Consider the following 23,869-nt stretch of genomic DNA (forward strand, 5'->3'; position numbering starts at 1 on the left):
CATCTCTTGGAGATTTAAAATACACACTAACTTGTTGGAAGCCTTGAGAGGTTTAACAGGGAAAAAAAACCTACTTATTTTTGTTTAAAACCATTTCACAGACTCCTTTAAAACGTAGAACCCCTCCTCATCCTCCTTCTCTTCTTTTTAATGGAATACCGTTGAGTCATCTGGCACAACCAGTATTTTCTGGAACACACTTGGACAACTACTGCATCAGGCAAATCTCTCCTCTTTGGATCTCAGTTTCCCTATCTGAAAATCTAAGGGTTTGGGGCATTGGACCACGAATGTGTACCTGGCACATGACTTGCCCTCCAGCTGTAAGCAACTAGAAATCTGGATAAAATACGTGAAACAGTTGTTTTCAGACATCGGGTGCCACGCACCTCATGACTGTGATTCCCGAGAGAAGAGAAACAAATGAGGTGAGCCTTGCCTGGCATCACCTTTCTGCTTGGAGGCAGTTTTCAAACCTCAGCACAGGAAGGGGAACCCAAGCAGGGCCTGCAGTCTCCCTGATTTGAAGAGGCAGAGATTGGACTTTGGGGAAGTGGAGCTGCACAGAGGAGGGGGGGGGTGGCGTCCGTCCCGGTGCTGCATTCATTCTGTCTGTGAGTCATGACTAGGAATTAGAGGCCAGGCACCAGCCAGAGAAGGCTCCCCAAGGAGGGTCATTTTAGCTGAGACCTGAAGGATGAGTATGAGTTCACCAGGCATAGAGGGGGGAGTGTTTGAAGCAGAGGAACAGCATGTGTGAAGGCACAGGGCAGGGAGAGGGCTGACATCTAGGCCCCGCTGGGCAGAGAACAGCGGTGCGACGTGCGGAGAATAGGCCCCTGCACCTCTCCCAGGCCAGAAGGGAATGAGGGTGTGGGAGTGAGTGTTGGAAGGTGGGTGTGGCTGAGCAGGACTGTTTTCTCAATCCCAGGACCTGGTCTAAGGACCAGGGTGGGATGTCCTTGGGGATGCTGACCAGGAGAGCCAGGGAGTGGGTGGTCTGGAGGGAGAGGATAGTTTCCTGGGGCACGTGGGGCACTGTGAACCTCTCTGTCTCTCCCCCATGGGCTGAGCCTACGCGCAGGCTGACAATAGAAATGCTTACGCAGGAGAAACGCGTCTATTCAGGTGCTTCCTGTTAATCTGCAGAAGGGATGGCAGCAGCAGCTAGTTTCGGGACTTGCTTGTCTTTGAATGGGGGTAATTGCTGGGAGTTGTCAATGTTCCAGATTGTTCCCTGGAAGAGGGGAAGGGAGGAGGGATGTCATGGGCTCTGCTGAGCACTTCTCCCTGCAGGCAGCAGGTGAAGTCACAGAGGGGTGGGCCCTGCAGGGGAGCCCAGGAGGGTGAGGGGACCACAGGATCACAGCTGGCGGGGCTGAACCAGAAGGGCCCTCCAAGTTCATACGAACCAATCCCCTCACTTTATAGATGGGAAAACTGAGATGCAGCAGGGAAGGGGCCACCCAGGGTCACACAGGGTGGGCCCAGCCAGCTGCTTGGCTCCAGCAAACAACCCAGGCGTCCTCCACGCTGGCCGTGCTCCCTTCCCTCCCTTGGCCCCCTGAGTCCATCTGGGATTCCCCAGGCTGGGGCCCGTGTGCATCAGAAACCCCTTTGCCTTTCTCTGACTACAGGAGACCAGCGCAGTGGTGGGGTCACTGAGGCCAGCAGCCTCCTGGGGGGCTCACCGCGGCGTCCGTGTGGCCGGAAGGGCTCCCCGTACCACACGGGGCAGCTGCATCCCGCGGTGCGTGTGGCCGACCTCTTGCAGCACATCAACCAGATGAAGACGGCCGAGGGCTATGGCTTCAAGCAGGAGTATGAGGTGCACGGCCCCAGTCCAGCCAGGACCCCTCGTCAGGGCCTTGCCTGGTTGCTCCTCCCTGTGGACCCTGACAGCCCTCAGCCCAGCCCTGGATGGACCCATGCTCTGACAGTCCCCAAATTCAACCTAATTTTTTGACCTTGACCTTGACCTTGATCCTAACCTCAGACTGACCTGGTTTCTAACTCTCATCCTAACCCTGACTTGAAAACTTATCTTGAATCTTATCTCATTCTCCATCTGGACCCTGCCTGGATCCTTATTCTATTCCTGATATGAACCTGACCACCAACACTGACCCTGACCTCCAACCTAAATCCCAGTCTGACTTTGACCCTGACTCTCAATCCTAAACTCTGTTTGGACTCTGACTTGAATCCCATCCTACCTCCATCTGGACTTAATTTGACGCTCACCTTTACCTTCTTCCCAGCTCAAACCTGGAGTTGCCCTAAACCTGACCCTCATTCTGAAATGTCTCTGAACTCTAACCCTCTTTTTCCCTCTTTTCTCTCTTCCCCCTACACAGCTTGGTCTTGAACTTAGTCCCTCACTTACAAAGGAATTTACAGTGACTTTATTTCAGGCCCCAGGTTTAACCCTGAACCTGGCCCTTGTCGTGGTCCCACTCCCATCCTCTTGAGGGGATAGGGCTCTTATGAGAGAGGGGCTTCCCTCCCTCACTAACTACCACTTTCCCTTCTGGCAGAGCTTTTTTGAAGGCTGGGATGCTACAAAGAAGAAAGACAAGGTCAAGGGCGGCCGGCAGGAACCCATGCCTGCCTGTGAGTCCTGGGGGAGGGCCTGGGGTCTGGGGCAGTGGGTGGGATGGAACAGGAAGCAGGAGGACAGCAGAGTGAGCCATTTATTGAGGGCCTGTCTCATGCCAAGCTGTGTGCTGAGCATCACACCTGTTATCTCACTTGGTCCTCTCAGTAACCCTGTGAAGTGGATGTAGTAGAACCCCCACTTTACAGATAAGGAAACTGAGGCTTGGGAGGTTAAGCGCCCTGCTCAAGGTCACACCGCTGATATACTTGTGTGAGCAGCACAGGACCTCAGGCCTTGACGCTGCAGCGCAGACTCTAACCACTGGCCTGCCCTGCCTCCAGCAGTACCAAGGGCCTACTCGTTGGTCCTGAGCCTCTAGGTTCCCTGGCTGACCTGCCTGTGCCCCACCTCTGGCCTCCAGGAAGCTTCCCCCACTGCCTCAGCTCTGGGCTCCCCAGTTCAGCCCCTGCCCACCCCATGGCCACCTGCTCTGTGTTTCCAGATGATCGGCACCGAGTGAAACTGCACCCGATGCTGGGAGACCCTGATGCCGACTACATTAATGCCAACTACATAGACGTGAGTGCCTCGCCCCGTCATCTCTGCTGACCGGCCCTGCCCGCTCCAGGCTCACTGTCCAGGCAGGGCGGGACCTGTCAGGGAATAAATGGGGGTTCACGTGGCTGGGTTCTGAGTGCCCCCACCTCCTGCAGTCAGTGCCGGGGAGCTCAGCCTAGGGGAGGAGAGGGTGGGCTGCAGCTGTCAGGAGGGCTTCCTGCAGGCTAGAGTTGGCCTGAGAAACGGGGGGATGGGGATGGTGGGGGGGAGTGTCAGTGAGGCAGAATGAAGGGAAGAGGGCAGACAGCTAGGCCTAGATATGAGGAAGGATCCCCTCTCGGTGAGGGGCCAAGAGGCTGGGGGTGGGTTTCTGGGGATACACAGTGAGGCTGAAGGCAGACAGGGGCTGGGCTGAAGGCCACGAATGGCAAGCTGAGGAATTCGACCTTTTCCCTAGGGGCACCAGGGAGTCATTAAAAGTGTTTACCCATGATCAGAGTGGTACTTTAAGAATAAGAACTCAGGTTTATTGACCATGTACTGTGTGCCAAGCACTGTGCTAAGCACTTTATACCAAATAATTAATTTTATATAATCCCTACAACCACCCTATGCATTAGTTAGCATTGTGTGGCCTCACTTAATAGGTGAGGAAACTGGGGCTCAGAGAGGTGAAGCTACTCTTCCCAGATCACACAGCTAGGGAGTGGTAAAGAAGGGATTCAAATCTCAGCCTGTCAGGGTCTCCAAAGCCTTTGCTGCTAACCATGAGACTGTCCTGCCAGCCACAGCAGCAACTGGTCGGGCTGGACCGGAGGGAGGGGCCAGAGCCAGGACAGGCAGCCAGGGGGCCTGAGCTTGAGTGTGAAGGAGAGGTGATGGGTCTGCTCCCCAAGTGTGGATGAGGGTGAGACAGGACAGGCCCAGGAGTCGGACCCTGATCAGACTCCCTGACCTGCAGCGAGCCAAGTTTGGTAGAGAGTCGTTTATTCATTTGTTAGCTATGTTTTGAGCACCTGCTGTGTGCCAGGCATTGTGCTGGGCACCAGGGATACAGCAGTGAGCAAGCAGACACAGTCCCTGCTTTCCGTGAACATATAGATTCTAGTTGGGGAGACACATAAGCGTACAAGTAAAATAAATTCAGACTGGATGGAAAAGCACAGGCCAGAAAAGAGGAATGACTTCCTCAGCGTCACACAGCAAGGTGGTGGTAGTGCCAGGGTTAGCTGTGGCCGGCTGCATGGAAGCAGAGGGCTTGTGTTGGCCTTGGGTGGCTGGAGAGGGGAGGGAAGGGTGGCCCAGGTAGGAGCGGCATGACCGGCTGGAGGTGGAGGAGGCATGTATCTGGGAGGGGGGTAGTCAGGGACTCTGGAGGTGACCTTTCCTTTCCTTTGTCTTCATTCCCTCCTGGTGGCCAGATGCGCTACCCCATATTTCCCAGAATTCCTTGCCTTCTCCCCCACCTCCCATCCTCTCCCCTGACTGGGCTATGGGGCTGGGCCTGGCCTCACCTCTCAGACTTGGGCAGTTTTGGTGACAGGGGCCTCGCCTCGGTCTCCTCAAGGTCCTCGTCGGCTTCTCCTTGGGCCCCGGCAGGGACTTGCCCCTCCCCCTCTCTTGCCCAGCCCTCACATCTCTGCTCTGCCAGCCCTGCTGGCATCACCCATTCTGGCCACTCCTGTGCTCCGTCCACCTCCATCTGCCTCTGGCCTAATATCTGTCTCTTTTGCTTTGTACTGTTCCCTCACTGGAATCATTAAGATTCGGATAAACCGTGAAGTAAGTATGTCTCTCTCCATCTCCTCCTCCTCCTGTCTGTCTGGCTGGCTATGTCTCAGACTCTCTCACAGTCTCTGGCTGTGTCTCTCTCTCTGTCTCTGTCCTCCTTCCCCTCCACCCGTGCACCCAACACCAACCGTCCACTTCAGGGGCCGCCCAGGGCTGAAGATTCGACACGATCCCTGTTTAAACCATTCCCATCATCTCCTCTGCCCTGAGACGGGCCGGCAGTGTTGGGTGCCTCCGGGTGCCTCCCCAGGCTCTGTTCTTCACCGGCCATCACCTCTGTCACCCTTGTCCCGGGCTCCCCATGCCTGATGAATCCTCACTAGCCGCACCTTTTGCAGGCCTGGGAGGGGTGCGATGGGAGGAGCTGCTCTGGGTGCCGCGTTTCCACTGCTTGGGGGTCAGGGCCTTCCAGGAAGCAAGGATGGCCCCAGGCAGTCCCCTTAATACTAGTTTCCCTGGTGTTCAAATCCCTTTGTGATCAGTTTGCTTGAAACTCAACCCTCGCTACTTTGCCCTCAATGTAGCCCTAATTTGAATGTTTTATTTTGGGGGAGCCGTATGGGTATTTTATTTTCAAAAATTGTGCTGTGTTTGGGCCTTTTAAGAATTAAAAATACCCCAATTCATCTAGCAATCCTCTGATTTATCTTTTAATACATATTATTTTCGTAATAGTTGATGTCCGATGGGATCGTTTTCTTTTTTGGGTAATTTGTCTGTTTTATCTCCTTTTTTCTTTTACAAATATATTTCTTGCTTTTTTTATGATTGCAAAAATACAATTCATTATTAGACTTTCAGACAGCACGGAGATACCTAATATATAAAGTGTAAGGTCCCGGCTGTCGCACCTGCTGGAGATGACAGTTGTCCCAGATGTGCTTCTAGACACCCTCTGCCTTGTTTTGAGTTTGTTTAAACAGTTCATTTGTAAAGTTCCTAAACTTAAGTGGAATATTAGGCCCACAGAAGGCAGTGGATGTACTCAGCCCTAGCGCCCCCCTTAGGAGGGGGATGAATATAGGTCATTGTATCAATACTTTACATCTCAGTCTCCACAAAACACACTACTCATTAAGTTATTGTCAGACTCTTACGAAATGCCCTGAGGAGACTTGGCTCAAGTAATCTTCAAATGTCCATTAACAAGAGTGTCATTGGCTGAGCACCTGCTCTGTGCCAGGCACCTCAGGCACATCATGCCATCCTTATCACACTCTGCAAGGTTGGGACCTGCATTTGGCAGACGAGAAAATTGAGGCTTAGAAATGTTGAGTGGCTGACTCATGGCCCCATGGCTCTGGATTAGCTCAAGCCCAGCCTGAGCCCTCCACCCTTACACGAGACCCTGGATCTCTCCCTTCGGGGGCATTGGGATGCCCTGGGGTCTTGTCCACCATGCAGGTCTTCAGTCTCCCAGCTCCACCCACTCAGAGGTGCCAGGGAAGGGTGGGTGTCTGCCACTCAGAGGCGCCAGGGAGGGGTGGGGGCAGGCCCCTAGGACATGCTGATGGCCCCGAGTGTGAAGACCTCCGCTCTCTAATCCTGGTCTCTGAAGCGGGTGTGCTCAAGGTGTCTCCTTATCTTCCTTTAACATCTGATCATTTAAATCTTTCCATTTCACTGTCCTCTGTGTGATATAATTGTGTAATACATGTATGCAATTAAAAAGTTAATATGCAGATATTGAAGGCCATCTGTCTAAAACCTTGTTCAGTTGTTTGCTGTATACTGACTAGCAATTGGGTGCTGGCAGTGTGCTGGGCACTGGAGGGACGGAGATGGGTGAATCAGAAGAGACCCTGGCTCTCTCACGTGAGATTCTCAGGCAAACCGGTTTTAGGTGGAGTAGCCTGTTCCCCGCTTGACTAAGGCTGGGGGTGGAGGGCAGCACTGGCAGCACCTCTGCCGGGCGCCCCTCTGGCCCCAGATGCCCAGCAGCTCCCCTGAGGACTTGAAGCAGAGGCAGTGGCTGGGGAGATGGCAGGAGGGAATTAGGCTAGACCCAGAGAGGTTCCAGTAGTGAGGGCTGAATGACTCTGGGAGGCTTTTCGTTAGTGGTAACGTTGACTGTGTTTTGGTCATTTTCATGGGAACGTGTAGGCATACAACATGTGCATGTCTTGCTATTATCCTCATGTTCTGGAGGAGAACAGAGGCTTACAGAGCCTGGCTACTCAGAGTGTGTTTTGAAGCCCAGCCTTGGCACCACCTGGGATCTGGTTGGAAACGCACAATCCTGGGCCCTGCCCCAGACCTTCTGAATCTGAATCTGCCTTTTAACAAGATCTCCGGGAGATTGGCACAGTAAAGGCTGAGAAGAGCCCACTTAGTGCCTGGAATCACACAGCTGCTCCGTGGTAGAGTTGCAACAGAGACCCAGGTCAACCTGACCCAAGACTCAGTTTCTTGACCCCTGTTGTAAACCACTGTCTGCCCAGGAATTCTTTTTTTTTTTTTTTGCGGTACACGGGCCTCTCACTGCTGTGGCCTCTCCCGTTGCGGAGCACAGGCTCTGGACGCGCAGGCTCAGCGGCCATGGCTCATGGGCCCAGCCGCTCCGCGGCATGTGAGATCTTCCCAGAGCGGGGCACGAACCCGTGTCCCCTGCATTGGCAGGCGGACTCTCAACCACTGCGCCACCAGGGAAGCCCTGCCCAGGAATTCTTTGACATTCACACCATTTAGATCTCCAGGAATTCTTGACATTCACACCATTTAGATATTCAGGGGTACTCATTGGCCTTTAAAGTAGAAGTAATAGTAATGGCTGTTATTGATTAAGTACTGGCTTAGTGCTTGCCATGGTGCCAAGCCCTTGGCATATGTAACTCTATTTACTCCTCACAAGAGTCCAAGGAAGTAAATGCTATAAATATTCCCATTTTATAGATGTGAAAATACAGGCATAGAGAAGTAAAGGGATTTGCCCAAGGGCACATACTTAGCAAGAGCTATGCAGAGCAGGGATTTGAACTCTGGCAGTCTGACTCCAGGGCCCCTTGGGCCTGGGAAGCCCATGGGGCCAGAGGATTTGCTGGGAGCTGTATTGAGGGTGTGAACTTGAGGCAAGTGGCCGAGCTTGGTTGTTTCTCTTGCACCGGCCCTGCAGTGCTTCTTAGCTATCCCGTGTTGCCTACATTGATTCCCTGGGTGTCTCCTGTGGGCAGGACCTCATGGGTGGCTAAGGCCCCAGGGTGGGAGTGGAGTCTGGCTGGTTCCACTTCTCAGCCTGAGGGCTCTGGGGATGGAGGACAAAGTAGCTCTTGGCTTCTCTTTTGTGGGAAATAATGTAGGTAAAGTGCTTAGCACAGTGTGTGACCATAATAGGACCTCAAAAATATATTATTATTTTAATAAATAATTATTTTAATTATTTGTTATTTTTATTATTGATTTCAAATATTTTAAAACACATTTTATCTAAGGGCCATGAGCAACTCCTGTGCTCATTTGCTCCTAACCTGAAGCCTTCCTCTGGCCACCCAAGCTCTGGGTGACTGGGGTAGTCGGGAGGGACATTGCCCATCCTGGTTGCCCTGAGTGGGGGGCTGGGATAGCTGACAAGACCCAGCCTAGGATCTGGGATTGCTTAGGGTCTCTGGGGCTTTAGGAACAGGGCAGGGTCACCCCGCAATTTATTTGTCTTCAAACAGCAGCCAGGTTGTAAGCAGATTGTGGATAATTATCCCCAATTTAGGAATGGGGAGACCCTCTAGGCCCATAAAGGAGTTGTGTCCTCCCTAGGGTCACATAGCAAAGATGGGTTTAAACCTAAGACACTGGTGTCTAAGCTGTACGTCCTTCCTTACTTGGGGACTGGGAGGACAGGGTCACCCTGGTCAGGAGGGTGGGACAGTTCCCTGGGGGGTGTGTGCAGCTTCTGGGAGAGGAGGGCAGCAGGGGCCTGAGCAAGTGAGGGGCTGCTCCCTGGGGTCTTAACACACCCTCTTCTCCTCTTCCAGGGTTACCACAGGTCGAACCACTTTATAGCCACTCAAGGTACCTGGCATCTCCGCCCATGTGCCCCTCAGTGTGCTGAATGCTCTCTGCCTGCCTTCCTGCCTTCCCTGCTTATCTGCCTGCCTCCCATCTGTCTCTCTGTCTGTCTGAGCCCCACTCTCTGACTGAGTGTCTGGAATCTGGCCATCCGTCTCCGCCCCCTCTTTGTGTTTTTGTTTCCCTGATGTGCACCACCCATTTGTAGCTCCTGGTCCAGCTGTCCTGTCTGCATGCAAAAGGGCCAGCCAGACTCGGTCCTCACGGGTGTGGATTGTGCCTCTTGGTCTGGGGGCCCCCTGGGTCCCTCTGTCTGCGTCTTCCCTCCCAGCTGTCCATCTGTCCATCCCGCCTGGAGACTTGTGCCGTGGCCCTCTAGCTCTGCTTCTTGGGTTGCGCTTGGGATGAAGGGGGTCTCCAGACAGGCCCTCCCTGATAATGCCCACCCCCAGGGCCCAACAGGCATGAGTTGGCCGTTGGTGGGGTGTGTGTGGGGTGAGCACGAAGCCCCCATTTGGGGCTCAGGTGTCTCCTGGCCTGGGGTGGTGGTGCGGGGCAGCCGTGTGCTGGGCCTGGGTGGAGACCTGGCCTCAGGGACAAGCACCCTCTGTGCCCCCAGGGCCGAAGCCCGAGATGGTCTACGACTTCTGGCGCATGGTGTGGCAGGAGCACTGTTCCAGCATTGTCATGATCACCAAGCTGGTGGAGGTGGGCAGGGTAAGTGGGGCCGTGGGGGACGGGTGTGGCGGGCCAGGGGGCAGTGAAGAGCCCGCTGAGCCTGCCCCGCGGGGACTCCAGGTGAAATGCTCGCGGTACTGGCCAGAGGACTCGGACATGTACGGGGACATCAAGATCACGCTGGTGAAGACGGAGATCCTAGCAGAGTATGTCGTGCGCAGCTTTGCCCTGGAGCGGGTGAGTCTTCTGTCGTCACGGGGCCCTTCCCAGGCTGCCTGCGAGGTGGGGCAGAGCCCACCTCCCCCAGCCCAGGAGTGGAGGGTGGGAAGGGCCCCGCTGCCTGCCCAGCAAGGCAGCTACTCGGTAACTGCTGGGAGCACCGCAGACGGGTGGAAAGGTGGCCGTCTTTGCTGGCGACTCCAAGAGGAAGTCGAGGCGATGAGGATGATGAGGGTCGCAGCCCAGGTGCCGGTCCTGTTCTGTGCTGGGCGCTGTTCTAAGTCCGTTGCACATATCGTTTCAGCCCTGGAAAGCTCTGTGGGATTAGGCCTTTGCCCTTAGACCCATTTTACAGTTAAGGAAAGTGAGGCTCAGAGTGGTTACGTCACTCATGAAAAGCCACAGGGTCAAGGATGACCAGATCTTCCTAATCATGGTCCCACTTGATCATCTGTAAAATCCTCAGAAGAAAGATAGTTTTCCCCCTTTGAACTAAGACCCGGAGAGTCAAAAAGATCTCCTAGGTCTGTTGTGTAACCCAGGCGGTAGAGGTGGGTGACTAATAACACAGGTTTGGCATCAGGAAGATCACAGCCCAACTCCTGCATAATATCTGTCTCGTCTAACTTTGGGCAAGTGGTTTCTCCTCTTTTGAGCCTTAGTTTGCCTACCTGTACAATGAATCATTAATACCCACCTCATAAGTCTCATTGGGGTGAACTGAGTTCTTGCGGTGAGACGCTCATCCCAGTGCCCGGCACACAGCAAGTGTCTGACAAATGCCAGCAGGGACTCTGACTGTTACTGCTCTTGTCTCCCCAGAGAGGCTACTCTGCCCGCCACGAGGTCCGCCAGTTCCACTTCACAGCGTGGCCGGAGCACGGCGTCCCCTACCACGCCACGGGGCTGCTGGCCTTCATCCGGCGCGTGAAGGCCTCCACGCCCCCCGATGCTGGGCCCATTGTCATCCACTGCAGGTGGGTTGCCAGGAAGCCCAGGGAGAAGAGGGGCGGGGAATGGGGCTGTTGGAGGTCCCTAAATGAGACTGGACTTGGGTCCTTCCTGCTCAGAGACAGAGGACAGGGGAGAATGACCACCAGGGGCCCTTTGCCCTTTGAGCTTTGGCTCTGGGGTTGGCACCCTCGTGTGCACCCCAAGACCTGGGGAGGCCCTTCTCTGAGATGCCGAGGCGGCGCTGGAGACATGGAGGGGGTGAGGGGTTGGCGAGGCACCAGGCAAGACTGAGATCCATTTGCTTCCTTTGAGCAAGTGTGCCCCTGGAGCCCCCTTCTGGTCTGTACCCCCATCCTCCCTTCCAGAGCAATCACTATCCTGACTTCTAAACCATAGATTCATTTTGCATGCTTTTGAACTTTGTATAAATGGAACCATACATCAGGTGCACTTTGGAATCTGACGTTCCCTTAACCTTATGTTTATAAAGTTCATCCATATTGTATCCTATTCCACTGGGTGAATAAACCACAATGTGTTTATCCACTCTGCTATGGATAGGCATTTCCAGCTTTGAGCTATCATGAATAGTGCTACTAAGGACATTCTATTACCTGTCTTTTGGCCGACACACACACACCTTCCAGGGAGGCATGTACGTAGGAGTGGAATTGCTCTGTGTGAATGTTCAGCCTTACTAGGTACTACAAACAGTTTTCCAAAGTCGTTGCACTAATTCAAGCCCCCAGCAGCGGTGTACGGGAGACCCGGTGGCTGTGTGTCTTGGCCGACACCTTGCTGCTGCCATTTTCAAGCTTGAGATCTTGGTGTCATCCTTGTCCTCCCCCCTCCTCTCAACTCTGCTCCACCTGGTGCTGAATGTGAGGATCCCAGAGTTGGGTCCGACCCAGCCCAGCTCGCAAGGAGCTCCCAGTTGGTGAGGGAGACAACCACATAAACAATGACCATGGAGCAGGAAGGAAGGTTTTGATAAAAGCCCACCCAAATTGCTCTGGGAGCTCAAAAGCATGACATCTGCTGGAGGATCCACTGAGTATGTGAGTGGGTTTGAGTGCCTAGGGCTTTGAAGGATGTGCAGGAGATTTTGGGACATCCAGGAGACCAGAACATTCTTGGATTAATGTTCTCTGAGTAGCTCCTTTGTTCCTCTTCCCCAGTCACAGCTGCTAAGTTGGGCTGGTTTCACATCTGCATTTTCCTTACCCTTTCTTTCCTCTCCTTCCCCAAGGCCTAGCCTCCCCCTGCCCCACCCCCGTCCTCTATCACATTCCACCGGAAACTTGTCCCTGGCTCCTCCTGTATCCCCCATCCCCTGTGTGGTGTAGATACGGCCAGGGGCCCCAGGCACCCTCTTCTCTTCTTCTGCTTGGTCCCGGGCTTCCTCCCCAAGGCCCTGACCTGGCCTGGGCCGCTGTCTCCCCAGCGCGGGCACTGGCCGCACAGGTTGCTACATCGTTCTGGATGTGATGCTGGACATGGCGGAGTGTGAGGGCGTCGTGGACATTTACAACTGCGTGAAGACCCTCTGCTCCCGGCGTGTCAACATGATCCAGACTGAGGTGGGGTTGCAGCCCTCTCCCCACTTCCCCTCCCGCAGGAGTGTCCCTCGTGCAGGAGCTCGAAGCCGGTGGAGTGAGTCAGAAGGGTGTCCTAGGATGTCCCCTTGTTCTTTCCCATCCCTGAACTTGGCCGGCCAGCCTCTTAGGGCTTTCCCAAACTCAGCTCCACTGTGTTCAGGTGGGTGAGGTCAGACAGCACTGCGCCAAGGTCATAGGTTCTACAGTCAAGTCATCATGCTTACTGGGTTTGTCTCCTCACTAGACGTGTGACCCTGGGCTGTCCCCTCACCTTCAGAGCTTCTCGTAGGGTTATTATGGGGATGAAATATGGGATAAGTGAGCAAACATCCCTGAAGGTTGTTTCAGGTACAGTGGGTCCAACCTGTAGTAACAGGTGGTTGGACTCCACCTCAGAGCAACCCGGCCTCAAACATGAGCTTGCCTCCCCCCTCAACCCTAAAATCTCTAACTTCTGCTCCCCTCCTGGTTCCTCCTATTCTCGTCTCCTGCTCCAGGAGCAGTACATCTTCATCCATGATGCAATCCTGGAGGCCTGCCTGTGTGGGGAGACCACCATCCCTGTCAGCGAATTCAAGGCCACCTACAAGGAGATGATCCGCATTGACCCTCAGAGTAATTCCTCCCAGCTGCGGGAGGAGTTCCAGGTGGGGCATGAGTGTATGTGTATAGGTGTGGTTTGTGAGTATGTGAGTGTGAGTGTGTGTGTGTGTGTGTGTGTGTGTGTGTGTGTGTAGTATTGGGAGGTCCTCAGTGCTGTAGGAGTCACCGAGGGCCAAGTAGGATGCACAGAGCTGGGTTACTAGGAAGGACTTAGAGACAGTGGAGGAGGTGGTGCATCCAAGAAATTAAGAGCCCAGGCTTTGAAGTCAGATAAACCTGGGTTCAAATCCTGGCTTACCTAGTTAAGAGCTGTGAATAACCTTGAACCAATCACTTTACCTCTCTAAACCACAGTTTTCTTACCCAGAAAAGAAAGATAGTTAATATTATTCTTGCAGTCTTTGTAGTCATTAGGATTCTTTTGGTTGCAAGTGATAAAAGTCCAGCTCAGTGGCTCTTGTAACTGAAAAGTCTGAGGATGGTGCAGCTTTAGTTATGGCTGGATCCAGGGGTTCGAATGATGACGCCAAGATTTAGTCTGTGTCCATTTTTGGTTCTGCTTTCTTCTGTTTTTGGCTTCATTCTCAGACCCACACTCTGGCCCCTCATGGTGCCAGGCTTACGTTATCTTTGCTGTCAGAAGACTCTGGAAGAGGGCGCTTTGCGTTCCCAACAGCCCCAATAGAAGTCCCAACCAGAATCTCACGTGCCCATTTCTGAGCTGATCACTGGGACCAGAGAGATAGAGCACACTGATCAGCCTAGGCCTGGTTCTGGGGGCAGGGCCAGTCTCACCATGTCACATGACTGAGATGGGAGAAGGCTGCTTCTCCAGAGAAGTTTGAGCATGGTCACTGGGTACGGAGAGACCCCAGATGTCCTTTCTACTCCAAGGTTCCCGTGAGGGTTCGGTGGTACATGCCGGGTGCCTGGTGCTCTAGGACCGGCATAGAGTGATGTCACAGGAAATGTTCTCTGTGATTCCTGGAGAAGGATGTTGAGCCCTGAGAACCGTGAGCCCTGAGATTCCCTGATAGGGAGCCCCGAGAACAAGAGAAGAAATGGAGACCCTGCGAATCAGGATGCATGAGGCATGAAGGCAGGAGGGTAGGGGAGGTGACTTGCTGTTGTGCCAGGTGTCCCTTGACAGGGCCATGATGGAGGAAGGTGACCACCTGTGTCAGGTCCCTGGAGTCTGCTTTGTGGAAGATGTGGTGTTTCAGGGCTTAGCTCCTTGCAAGCACCCGGTAAAGATCCTTATGGCACCAACTGCGTATTGAAGGCTGTGCATGTGCCAGGCTTGATATTATCTCACTTATCCTCCCAGCAGCCCCTTGAGGTAGGCACATTATTATCCCATTTTACAGTTGAGGGAAAATGAGGCTGAGAGATACAGTAGCTTGTCTAAAGTTACATAGGTGCTGAGGAGGCAGACTCCAGTCTCCAGAGCTCTGTCCAGGCCCTGTGCATCCTGGAGACAGGGAGCCTGTATCCCTCCCTCTCTCCCTTCCCTCTGGACCTCAGTTTCTCCATCCATTAAATGGGCCTAATAACCCAGCCCCATCTCCTTCATGGGGCTGGGAGGAGGCCCCACAAACACAGGAGTCGCCCCCCTTTCCTCTCCCCACTCCTTGCAGACGCTGAACTCGGTCACGCCGCCGCTGGACGTGGAGGAGTGCAGCATCGCCCTGCTGCCCCGGAACCGGGACAAGAACCGCAGCATGGACGTCCTGCCGCCTGACCGCTGCCTGCCCTTCCTCATCTCCACCGACGGGGACCCCAACAACTACATCAATGCAGCTCTGACAGATGTGAGGGCACGGGGGTGGGGTGGGCTCTGGGACTCTCCCACACAGCAGCACCTGGGAAGGTCCAGGAGCCAGGGGGACAGAGCTGAGAGCTCTGATTAGGGGGACCCTCTGCCTTTCTTGGGACCAGGCCCATTGTGTGGTCCTCCTTCCCCCAAGGATCTTCCATTCAGGGCACTTAAGCCAGTGCTCCCCCTCAGGTATTACCCCTGGCCTGAATAGAAGTCTGGGTGGTGGAGTTCAGACAGGGCTGTCTCCAGGGTCAGGCCCAGCAGAGCCTGGGGTAGGATGAGTAATTCGAGGGCTTTGACTGGGGAGGCTGGGAGGGTTTGGGGTTGGGACTTGAGATTTGATATCTGGAGCCAGGTGAGCTTGTCTTGGGGTGGTCGAGCTAGAGCCTGCCCAGGACCTGGCCTGGAGTAGTGACTTGTTCCCTGGGCCCAGCCTGGCCATGGTCTGAGGGCTCAGGAGCTGTTTAGGAGCCCCTTCCCTTGCTCCCAGCTCAGGGGGCTCCACCACCTTTATTGGGCATTGCAAGCAGAACAGGGGCTTTAGGGTCCAGTGAATAACTCCCAGGTGCTGCTACCTGAGGGGGATGAGTCTGGGAGTGTCCCCTCACTCCTTCCCAAACTGGATCCAGTTGAGAGAGAGGTGTAGGAGCCAGACAGGTGGAGGTAAAATGTTACCGTTTTAAGAAAGCCAGTGACACGGGAGAGTGTGACTTCAGCAATGTGGCGAAGTGCACTGGCTGCTCCTTCACCCCTCAGGCAGGCAGACCGGTCCTTCTGGCCACAGCTGTCCAGCCTCAGCCCCACACATGCCCCCTACATCAGGGATAGGCCTTTCCTGCGGCAGGGAGCGGTAGCAGTTGAATGCACACCTCTGAGGCCGGGCTGGCCTGCAAAAAAGCAGGGAAGGGGCCGAGCTGAGTGCGCTCGGTCCTCATCCCAAACTCGCCCATGGGAGGAGTGCATGAAGGTGGTCCGAGGCTAGGTGTGTCACCACTGGACGTCCCTCCACGTGGAAATGAGAGCCGTGGAGAGGGAGGTTCCCCTACAGCAGGGGCGAGGGAGATGGGCCTTTCTTGGCCTAGTTCCTAGCCAGGGCCCCTTGGCACGCTGGTGCAGGGGACAGTGGGGTTTCTCTAAGGAGGGAAAGCTCCCACACTTGCTTCCCAGGGGCTTCCTGGAGCGAGCTGAAGGCAAGTGGGGGAGTGGCCCCAGCCACTGAAGGGAGTGAAGGGAGAGGGGTCCGGGGCCCTGGAGAGGTGGCAGAGGGTGCTGGCGAGCTTTGGATGGGGACGTAGGAATCTGTGGCCTCCCTCTCAGCTTGCTCTTTGGCCTCAGTGTGCCCATCTGCACATGGGGAGATGGAAAGGAGGCTCTCTGAGGTCCTGAGAGTCTCTGAACTGGAGAGGGTCACACTGGCTCCCTGGCCTTGGATGGGAATGGGCGAGTAAGGGGGCAAAGCTTCCCTGGGGCCATGATATCTCAAACACGTGATCCCAGCCATGCAAAGCCTTTTGCCTCATGAACCGTGAGTCCCAGGAGCCAGGAGGCCCTGATGCTTAGGTTGTAGTGAGCTAATCTTGGGGCCAGCTGGGGTCTGCTGTGGGTGGTTAAGTCTGCAGGGAGCTCCACTGGGTGCCCAGGCCTGAGGTTTAGAGTCTGGCTGGGCCTGGCCTTCAGGAACTGGCAATCAGGGAGCCTTCAGTGAGTCCTGGGGAGGGGATCGGAAGAGAAGAGCATCAGGAGAGGGAGGGGGACATGGCACAGGTGGGTCAAGGCAGGGCACCAGGAGGAGACTTGGGGCTGGAGCACTGAAAGGGGTGAAGGCTGGTGCCAGCCCACCTGGAGGGGCAAGGTTGGGAGCAGGGAACAGAGTCAGTACCGGTCACTGGTCTGGGGTCCTGGGTTGGGGTCTCAGACCTTTTATCCGTGGAGTTGGAAGGGACCTAGCTATTTATCTAGTCAAAAATATTTATTGAACTCCTACAAAGTTCTGGGCACAGGCCACACCCTGAAATCTCTGCCCTCCTGAACCTTGTATTTGGGGAATGGGTTGAGACAATCAACAAACAAATATGCAATGGAATGTCAGTCGCTGGTAATTTCTACAAAAACAACCAGGCAGAAAAAGTATTTAATGTGGGTCTTGGGGTATGTGTGTGGCAATTTTTAATGAGTTTGTAAGGAGGGCCACTTTGAAGAGGTGAAGTTAAGCAAAGACCAGAAAGAAGTGAGGGAGGGAGCCATGTATACACTTGGGAAATTTGTTCCTGGCAACAGGAATAGCAGGTGCAAAGGCACTGAGGCAGGGAGCAAGCTTGGCCAGCCTCTGCCTACCATACCCAAGCTCCCATTGCCACCCACTGGGAACCGTTTGCCGTTTAGCTCCTGGGGGCCATGGGCTTGGGCATTAGAGGTCCGAGGGCTCACCCCATCAACTCAGGCCTCAGTTGCTGGCCAGCCTCCAAATTGGGCCCCTGGAGGCAGCCTGGTCCTTTGGGGGCAGAGCTGTGGTGGGCAGGGCAGGAGGACAGTCTGTTGCAGAGGCTTGGCAATGTCGGGGCACTGAGTCCTGGTTTCCCTGCAGAGCTACACGCGGAGCGCAGCCTTCATCGTGACCCTGCACCCGCTGCAGGGCACCACGCCTGACTTCTGGCGGCTGGTCTACGACTACGGGTGCACCTCCATCGTCATGCTCAACCAGCTGCACCAGTCCACCTCTGCCTGGGTGAGGGCCCCGCTGGCCGGGCAGGCTGGCTCCCTGCAGCCTAGGAGCTCAGTGTATTCAAGGGCACGTCTCCAAAGTCAGTGGCTGGAACCCAGCTCTGCCACCTACTTGCTGAGTAGCAACCTTAGATGTGTCCTACTTCCTCCCAGAGCCTCAGTTTCCTTGTCTGTAAAACGAGGCTCAGACTAGAGAAAAATAGCTGTTCTTTATGGAGCATCTGATGTATGCCAGGGACTCTGCTTTGCACTTATGGGCTTCAGGTGAGAAAATTAAGACCCAGAGAGGTGAAGTGACTTCTCCAAGGTCACATAGCTGGGCAGTGGCAGAGCTGTGCCCCCTACCCTGGGCTGCCTCCTCCCAGAGCCTCTGCTTTTTCAGTCACTCAACAAAACTACTCATGATGGGGGGGTGCTTTGGGGCAGAGTAAACTTCCAGCCTCCTTACCTTCTGACTGTTTGATCTAGGGTAAGTTAATCTACCTCTCTGAGCCTCAGCTTCCTTCTCTGTGAAATGGGGACTATCACAGCACCTGTTCTCTCAGGGGTTATTGTCAGGACCATGTGAGATGTATGCTTAGCACTGTGTCATGCCCGGCACATAGCAGGTGCTCAGTGCATGGCAGGGGTGAAGATGATGAGGGTGACAGTCGCTTCTGAGGTTGGTCCAGACACTGGTCAGTGATTTCAGCCTAGGGGCAGCTACCCTCATTTCCTTTCAGGGCTCCCAGAGCTGGAACTCCTGGGAGGTACAGATGCCCAGCCTTCCACCCTGCATGACCATCTTCTCTAGATCTCTGGGCCCCCGCTCTCCCCAGGTCCCCATCCCAGGAGGCCCAGGAAGATTAGCTGTAAAATGAGCATGACAGCCTCTTAATGGCTGCCTGGGGAAGATTGTTAACTGGGTTCTTTGCAAGTCAGGCGCTTGGTATAAATGACCTAGAACTGCAGGGTAATGGGCTCCAGCACCTGGACAGGGAATCCCATGTGGCAAGGACCTGCCCTTGCTCAGATGGAGGTGAGGGACCCATAGGGAGTCTCACACAGATGTCATTCACTGGTCACCCATTTGCTCATTCATTCAACCACGTTTCCTCACGGGCCACTCCCTGTCAGCCTGGTGGGGAGACAGAAGAACACACGGCCCCTCCCAGATCTCACGGTCCAGGGGTAAGCAGGTACAAAAGCTGATCATGACAGCAGAGGGAGAGGGCTATCGTGGAGCTGGCACAGGGACACACAGGAGCCTGGGGGGATGATGGATCAGGGAGGGCTTCCTGGAGGAGGTAATATCTGAGCTGAGATGTGTAGGAAGGATAGAGTTAACTAGGGGAAGAGGTAGGAGATGAGTGATCCATGGAGAGGGAACAGCATGTGTAAAAGCCTGAATGCAAGGAGTTGCCAGGCCCCCAGGCAAAGGAGGAAGGTAGTGTCCTCTCTTCGTGGTCAGAGAGGGAGGCAGATGGAGCATGGTGTTGTCTGGGAGGAGTCTAAGGACCATTTCACAGATGGAGAAACTGGGGCCCAGAGAAAGGAAGAGCCTTGCTAGAAGGCTGCTAGAAGCTGGGGCCTCGGACCAGCTGCCCAGAGGACCCGTGTATGTACGTGTGTGTGGGCTGCTTCTCCTGTGTCCCTCCACTGTCTTGAGCCTGTGGCCTGGAGGGGGTACATTTAGGACCCTGACTGCACGGAGGGATCTTGGGGCAGGAGTCGGGGTGCTGAGCTGTGTTGCAGCACAGGGACACCTCACGCCTGTGAGCTGATGCTGGAGGGCCGAGGCAGCAAGAGAGAGGGCCGTGGGGCAGGGGTGATGGCGTGGGTGGGGGTGATCTGAGGCCTGTCCCTGGAAGAAGGCAACTTCGTGTAGGTGTGTGTGCTGGTGAGTGTGTTGGGTGTAGCTGTCTCGTGGCACGGCAGTGAGTGTCTGTGTACCACTATAAAGGGTTTGCCTCTGCTGACCTGAGTGTGTCAGTACAAACGCACTGGGGCGGGCATGCACTGCGGTCTGATGGGTGAGCGGTGGGATGTGGGGGGCACTGAAGGTGAGTCTGGAGTGAATGGTGGGCCCCGGGCAAGCGTGTAAGTCTGGGGGTGGGTGTGGGTGGCAGCTGCCCAGCTGGCTCAGCTCAGCTCCGCTCCGTCCCCTCTGCCCGCACTCCCAGCCGTGCCCGCAGTACTGGCCTGAGCCGGGCCGGCAGCAGTATGGCCTCATGGAGGTGGAGTTCGTGTCAGGCACAGCGGACGAGGACTTGGTGACCCGCGTTTTCCGGGTGCAGAACATCTCTCGGGTGAGTGATCTGGGAGCTCCAGGATGAGAACCTGGGTGGGGGCTGAGTGGCTTTGAATGACCCTCTTGAGGTCCCCAGGGGGCCGTGCAACCCTTGGCACTCACGTCCCCTGGCTGATTACCTGTACCTTCAGCTGCAGGAGGGGCACCTGCTGGTGCGACACTTCCAGTTCCTGCGCTGGTCTGCGTACCGGGACACGCCGGACTCCAAAAAGGCCTTCCTGCACCTGTTGGCCGAGGTGGACAGGTGGCAGGCGGAGAGCGGGGACGGGCGCACCGTCGTACACTGCCTGTGAGTGCCGGCCCTCCCTCAGCTGGGAGGAGGGCTCAGGGCCCCATGGGACCGGCGCAGAGGCCAGTGTGAGAGAGGGCCTCAGGGCTGGCACCCAAACCCTGAGCTCCTACACAGCGCAGCCTGGACTCTGCCCAGCCGAGGCTGGCCCAGTCACTTTCCAGGGTGTGGACTCAATCCTGAACACTCGCCCAGTACCCTCTGTGTGATGTTTGACTTTGCCAATTTAATTAGAGAGAGTCTTGTCAGAATAGTTAGTTTAGCCCATGATACGGTAATATACTTTTCAAATCAGCGGAATTCTGGTCTTTGTTCATGGCTGCATGCGTGTAGCTTTTTTCATTCATTCATTCACATGCCTCATTCACAGATTCATTTATTCACTCACGTCTGGGTTCAGTCACTTCTTTGCCTCCCACTTTTTTCATGCTTTCAGCACTTACCCTTCCCTGTGTCAGGCTGGGCACATGGGGGGCAGGGCAGGGAGCTGAGTCAGGCAGGGCCTGGCCCTCGAGGGCTTTTGGTTCTGGTGGGAGAGACCCCTTGAGAAGGGGACAGAGGGCCTAGACCGTCCCCTGTCTCCCAAGAGGAATCCCACACCCCAGGTCACAGGGGACGGTGGAGGGAGAGGGCTGGGGACTGGGGGAATGGGAGGGTCTCCGTGTGAGAGGCCATGGGTTTGACTGGGAGTGTATCTGTGTTACTAGGGGTGGCTGGTGTTCCCAGTGTTTGTTTTCTATCCTCCTCTCTGGTTTTTTGCTTGCTGCTCTGCAGCCCTCTTCTGTCGCTGGCTTTGTCTCAGTGTCTTTCTCCTGGAGTGTGTCTGGCCTCCTTTCTCTCGAATCTGCTCTGTTTCTCTTGGAAGCTCTGCCTTCCTAGATACCTTCCACTTTGGATGCTAGTCTTTTATCCCCTTAACCTTCTCTTCCTGCTGCTCGCCTCTGGGCTCCCTGACTCCTCCCATCTGGGTTCCCTGCCCCGCCTCTCCCTTCTGGATTCCCTGGCCCTTCCCTGACCTTCACCCTTGAGTTCGCCCTACCCACCAAGCCCAACCCCAAATCTTTCATGTCTCTCCTTTAGAAATGGGGGCGGCCGCAGCGGCACCTTCTGCGCCTGCGCCACAGTCCTGGAGATGATCCGCTGCCACAACCTGGTAGACGTTTTCTTTGCTGCCAAAATGCTTAGAAACTACAAACCCAATATGGTGGAGACCCTGGTGAGGCGCCATGTACCCCTTGCCCAGCCACTTCCAACTTCCCGGTCCACGCCCAGCACCCCTCTCCCTTATCTGGCCCCCACAGTTGGGCCTTGGGTTCTAGTCCTCTGGTGCCAAAATGTTACCCCCATTTCTCCCCTTCTCCCCATCGATGGGGCAGGGCTCATGCTTGCCCCTTTTCCCCAGTACTAGGGAGGGACCAGGCTGGTGATTCCTTCTCTCCCTCTCCCAGGATCAGTACCACTTCTGCTATGATGTGGCCCTGGAGTACCTGGAGGGACTGGAGTCAAGATAGCAGGGGCCCCTGGCCTGGGGCACCCACTGCGCACTCAGGGCCAGGCCACCATCCCGGACTGACAAGGAAGACCTGCGCCCCCAACTCTGCTCAGCTGTAGCCCTCACAGGGAAATTACCGGAGTGGGCGCTGGGCCATCCTGGTGCCCCCTTCCACTGTGGGCAGGGCCTTTCAGCACCTCTGTGGGTACGCTGCAGGCCAAGGAGGAGCTTAGCAAGACTGCAGCCCAGCCCACCTCCGCGGGGTCCTGCAGGCCTGCTGAGAGGCCTGGCGCTGCCCGGCAGAGTGATGGGCTCAGAACTGCCGGCTCTGGGAGACCCAGGCTCAAGCCCCTGGATTGTATCCCAGCCCTTGGCAGAGATGAGTGAGGCCCTGTAGAGCAAGTGCCAGGCCAGGGTTTCCACCCAGCTTGTCTGGACATGGGTAGAGAGTGCACTGGGGCTTGGCATCTAGCATCCCATCTGGCTCAGCCCCTGAGGGTCCTGGGGAGACTGGACTCTGCCCTGATTTGCCAGTGGGCACTTCAGACTCGTCCTCCCAGGGGGAACTTCAGCTCCCTCCTCCACCCGCTGCCTCCCTGCAGCCCGGGGGATATTTTGCTCATGATCCCCACCCCCCCTCCATTTCTTCTTCCCTGAATGTGCTCTGAGCTTCCCCGAACCAGGATCTGCCCATCCCTACCCTGTCCCGTGTGGGGTCCCTTCCCTGCTTGACCCAATGTCTGCAGAATGAAGTCACCTCAGCCCCCACTGCCTATAACTTTCAGGCCTCACTGGCTGGGTCCTGCTCAGCCTGGGTCAGTGACAATGTGCAAGGCTGAATGACAGCCCCTGGGGTTGAGGTCCCTGTGGCTTCTGGTCAGGCTGACCACTGGGATGCTATTAAATCAGGGGTGCTCAGTACCCCTAGAGTTTGGAGAAAAGGTATATTTTGGGATGGACGATGTATGCTTTTTTTGTTTATTTTTTGATGGGGGGTGGGAAGTTCTCTTTAAAATGGGGCAAGCCACACCCCCATTCCGTGCCTCAATTTCCCCATCTGTAAACTGTAGATATGACTACTGACCTACCTCGCAGGGGGCTGTGGGGAGGCATAAGCTGATGTTTGTAAAGTGCTTTGTAAATAAACGTGCTCTCTGAATGCCACAGAGCAGCCTTATGTGTGTCTGGCCTGCCTGACTGGGGCCTTCTCACCTGCCCCCAGCCTCCCAGTGCAGCGGGAGGGCCCTGGTCTGGCCTCAAATTTTCCATCCAGCAAATGGGGGGAGGAGCATGGACCAGGGCATCATTCAGGGCCTTCCACGTGCAGAGCTGGTTCCAAGGGACCTTGGCTGTTGCTGTCTCCACCCAAGCCTCTGAAGCACTTACTCAGACAGGGGGCTTTATCCTGAGACCTCCGAGGGCCACAGAGCTGCCTCTCAACCCCTGGGGGCCTGGATCTACGTTGAGCTCCTTCGCGTCCAGCATGGGAAGCTCAGGCTTCAGTGTCAGGCACATGGTCCCCACCATCTGTGAGACCCTGGGCAAATCAGCTGCCTCTCCTGGCCTTGGTTTCTCATCTGTAAAATGGGGACAGTTCTATCATGATGAGATGAGGTAGTGGTTAAGTGCCTGTATGGTGCCAGGTGTGTAGAAAGAGCAGACACATATCTGGTGGGGATGATTGTCCAGCTGCCTGAGTCCAGCCCATTCCCAGTCTCTGGCTTCCTCAGGGGGTGGAGTGGGAGGAAGAGTGCCCTGACTGGCAGGGACCTGAGTCACTCCTGGCTCTGTCACAGACTTGCCATAGGACTTGGTGAAGACAATTCCTGTTTCTGGGTCTCAGTTTCTTCATATGAAGACTGGCTCTGTGATGTACTGATTCTGTTCACACACTGGCTGACTCTGACTCAGTTTCTCCACTGGTTAAAGGATATGACCCATTCTAACGACCTCACAATTCAACATCCTTTAATCTGAATTAAACAAGTTTTAGACAGTTATGATCCCATTTAGCTGAGGCACAAACTGACCCCCTCACACTCATTCTGAACTGACCACTAAGCCTTACCTGATGGGCTGCAAATGTATGTCATAGATACTGGCCAAGCAATAGCGTATAACTTGCTTTGACCAACAGAATGTGGCAGAATTGGCATCAAGTGAGCTCTGGCTTCTAGACCTCAAGGGGCGTTGCAGCTTCTGATTTTGCCCTCTTGGCACTCTGCCACGTAATGAAACCTATCTTGCCTACTGGGAGAT

General features: G+C 55.2%; 1 protein-coding gene across 8 annotated transcripts in view; it reads left to right on the plus strand.

The window, feature by feature from the left end:
* The window catches only part of PTPRU (protein tyrosine phosphatase receptor type U), an 85,163-nt gene extending 62,393 nt beyond the window's left edge, over positions 1-22,770 (plus strand). For 4 of the 8 annotated variants that reach the window (XM_060089320.1, XM_060089321.1, XM_060089319.1 and 1 more), the window contains 14 exons: positions 1,638-1,828; positions 2,538-2,613; positions 3,102-3,178; positions 8,914-8,950; positions 9,567-9,862; positions 10,667-10,821; positions 12,243-12,378; positions 12,894-13,043; positions 14,637-14,810; positions 17,403-17,543; positions 19,702-19,827; positions 19,961-20,118; positions 21,199-21,334; positions 21,567-22,770. In XM_060089320.1, the coding sequence (XP_059945303.1) occupies positions 1,638-1,828; positions 2,538-2,613; positions 3,102-3,178; positions 8,914-8,950; positions 9,567-9,862; positions 10,667-10,821; positions 12,243-12,378; positions 12,894-13,043; positions 14,637-14,810; positions 17,403-17,543; positions 19,702-19,827; positions 19,961-20,118; positions 21,199-21,334; positions 21,567-21,629 (1,916 nt within the window). In that variant the 3' untranslated portion in view covers positions 21,630-22,770. The remainder of the gene's footprint in view (positions 1-1,637; positions 1,829-2,537; positions 2,614-3,101; positions 3,179-8,913; positions 8,951-9,566; positions 9,863-10,666; positions 10,822-12,242; positions 12,379-12,893; positions 13,044-14,636; positions 14,811-17,402; positions 17,544-19,701; positions 19,828-19,960; positions 20,119-21,198; positions 21,335-21,566) is intronic. The other 4 variants (XM_060089324.1, XM_060089322.1, XM_060089325.1 and 1 more) reach the window with 2 other exon arrangements.
* The last annotated feature ends 1,099 nt before the right edge of the window (positions 22,771-23,869 follow it).

This window comes from Mesoplodon densirostris, chromosome 2 (assembly GCF_025265405.1).
Source record: "Mesoplodon densirostris isolate mMesDen1 chromosome 2, mMesDen1 primary haplotype, whole genome shotgun sequence".
Classification (NCBI taxonomy): domain Eukaryota; kingdom Metazoa; phylum Chordata; class Mammalia; order Artiodactyla; family Ziphiidae; genus Mesoplodon; species Mesoplodon densirostris.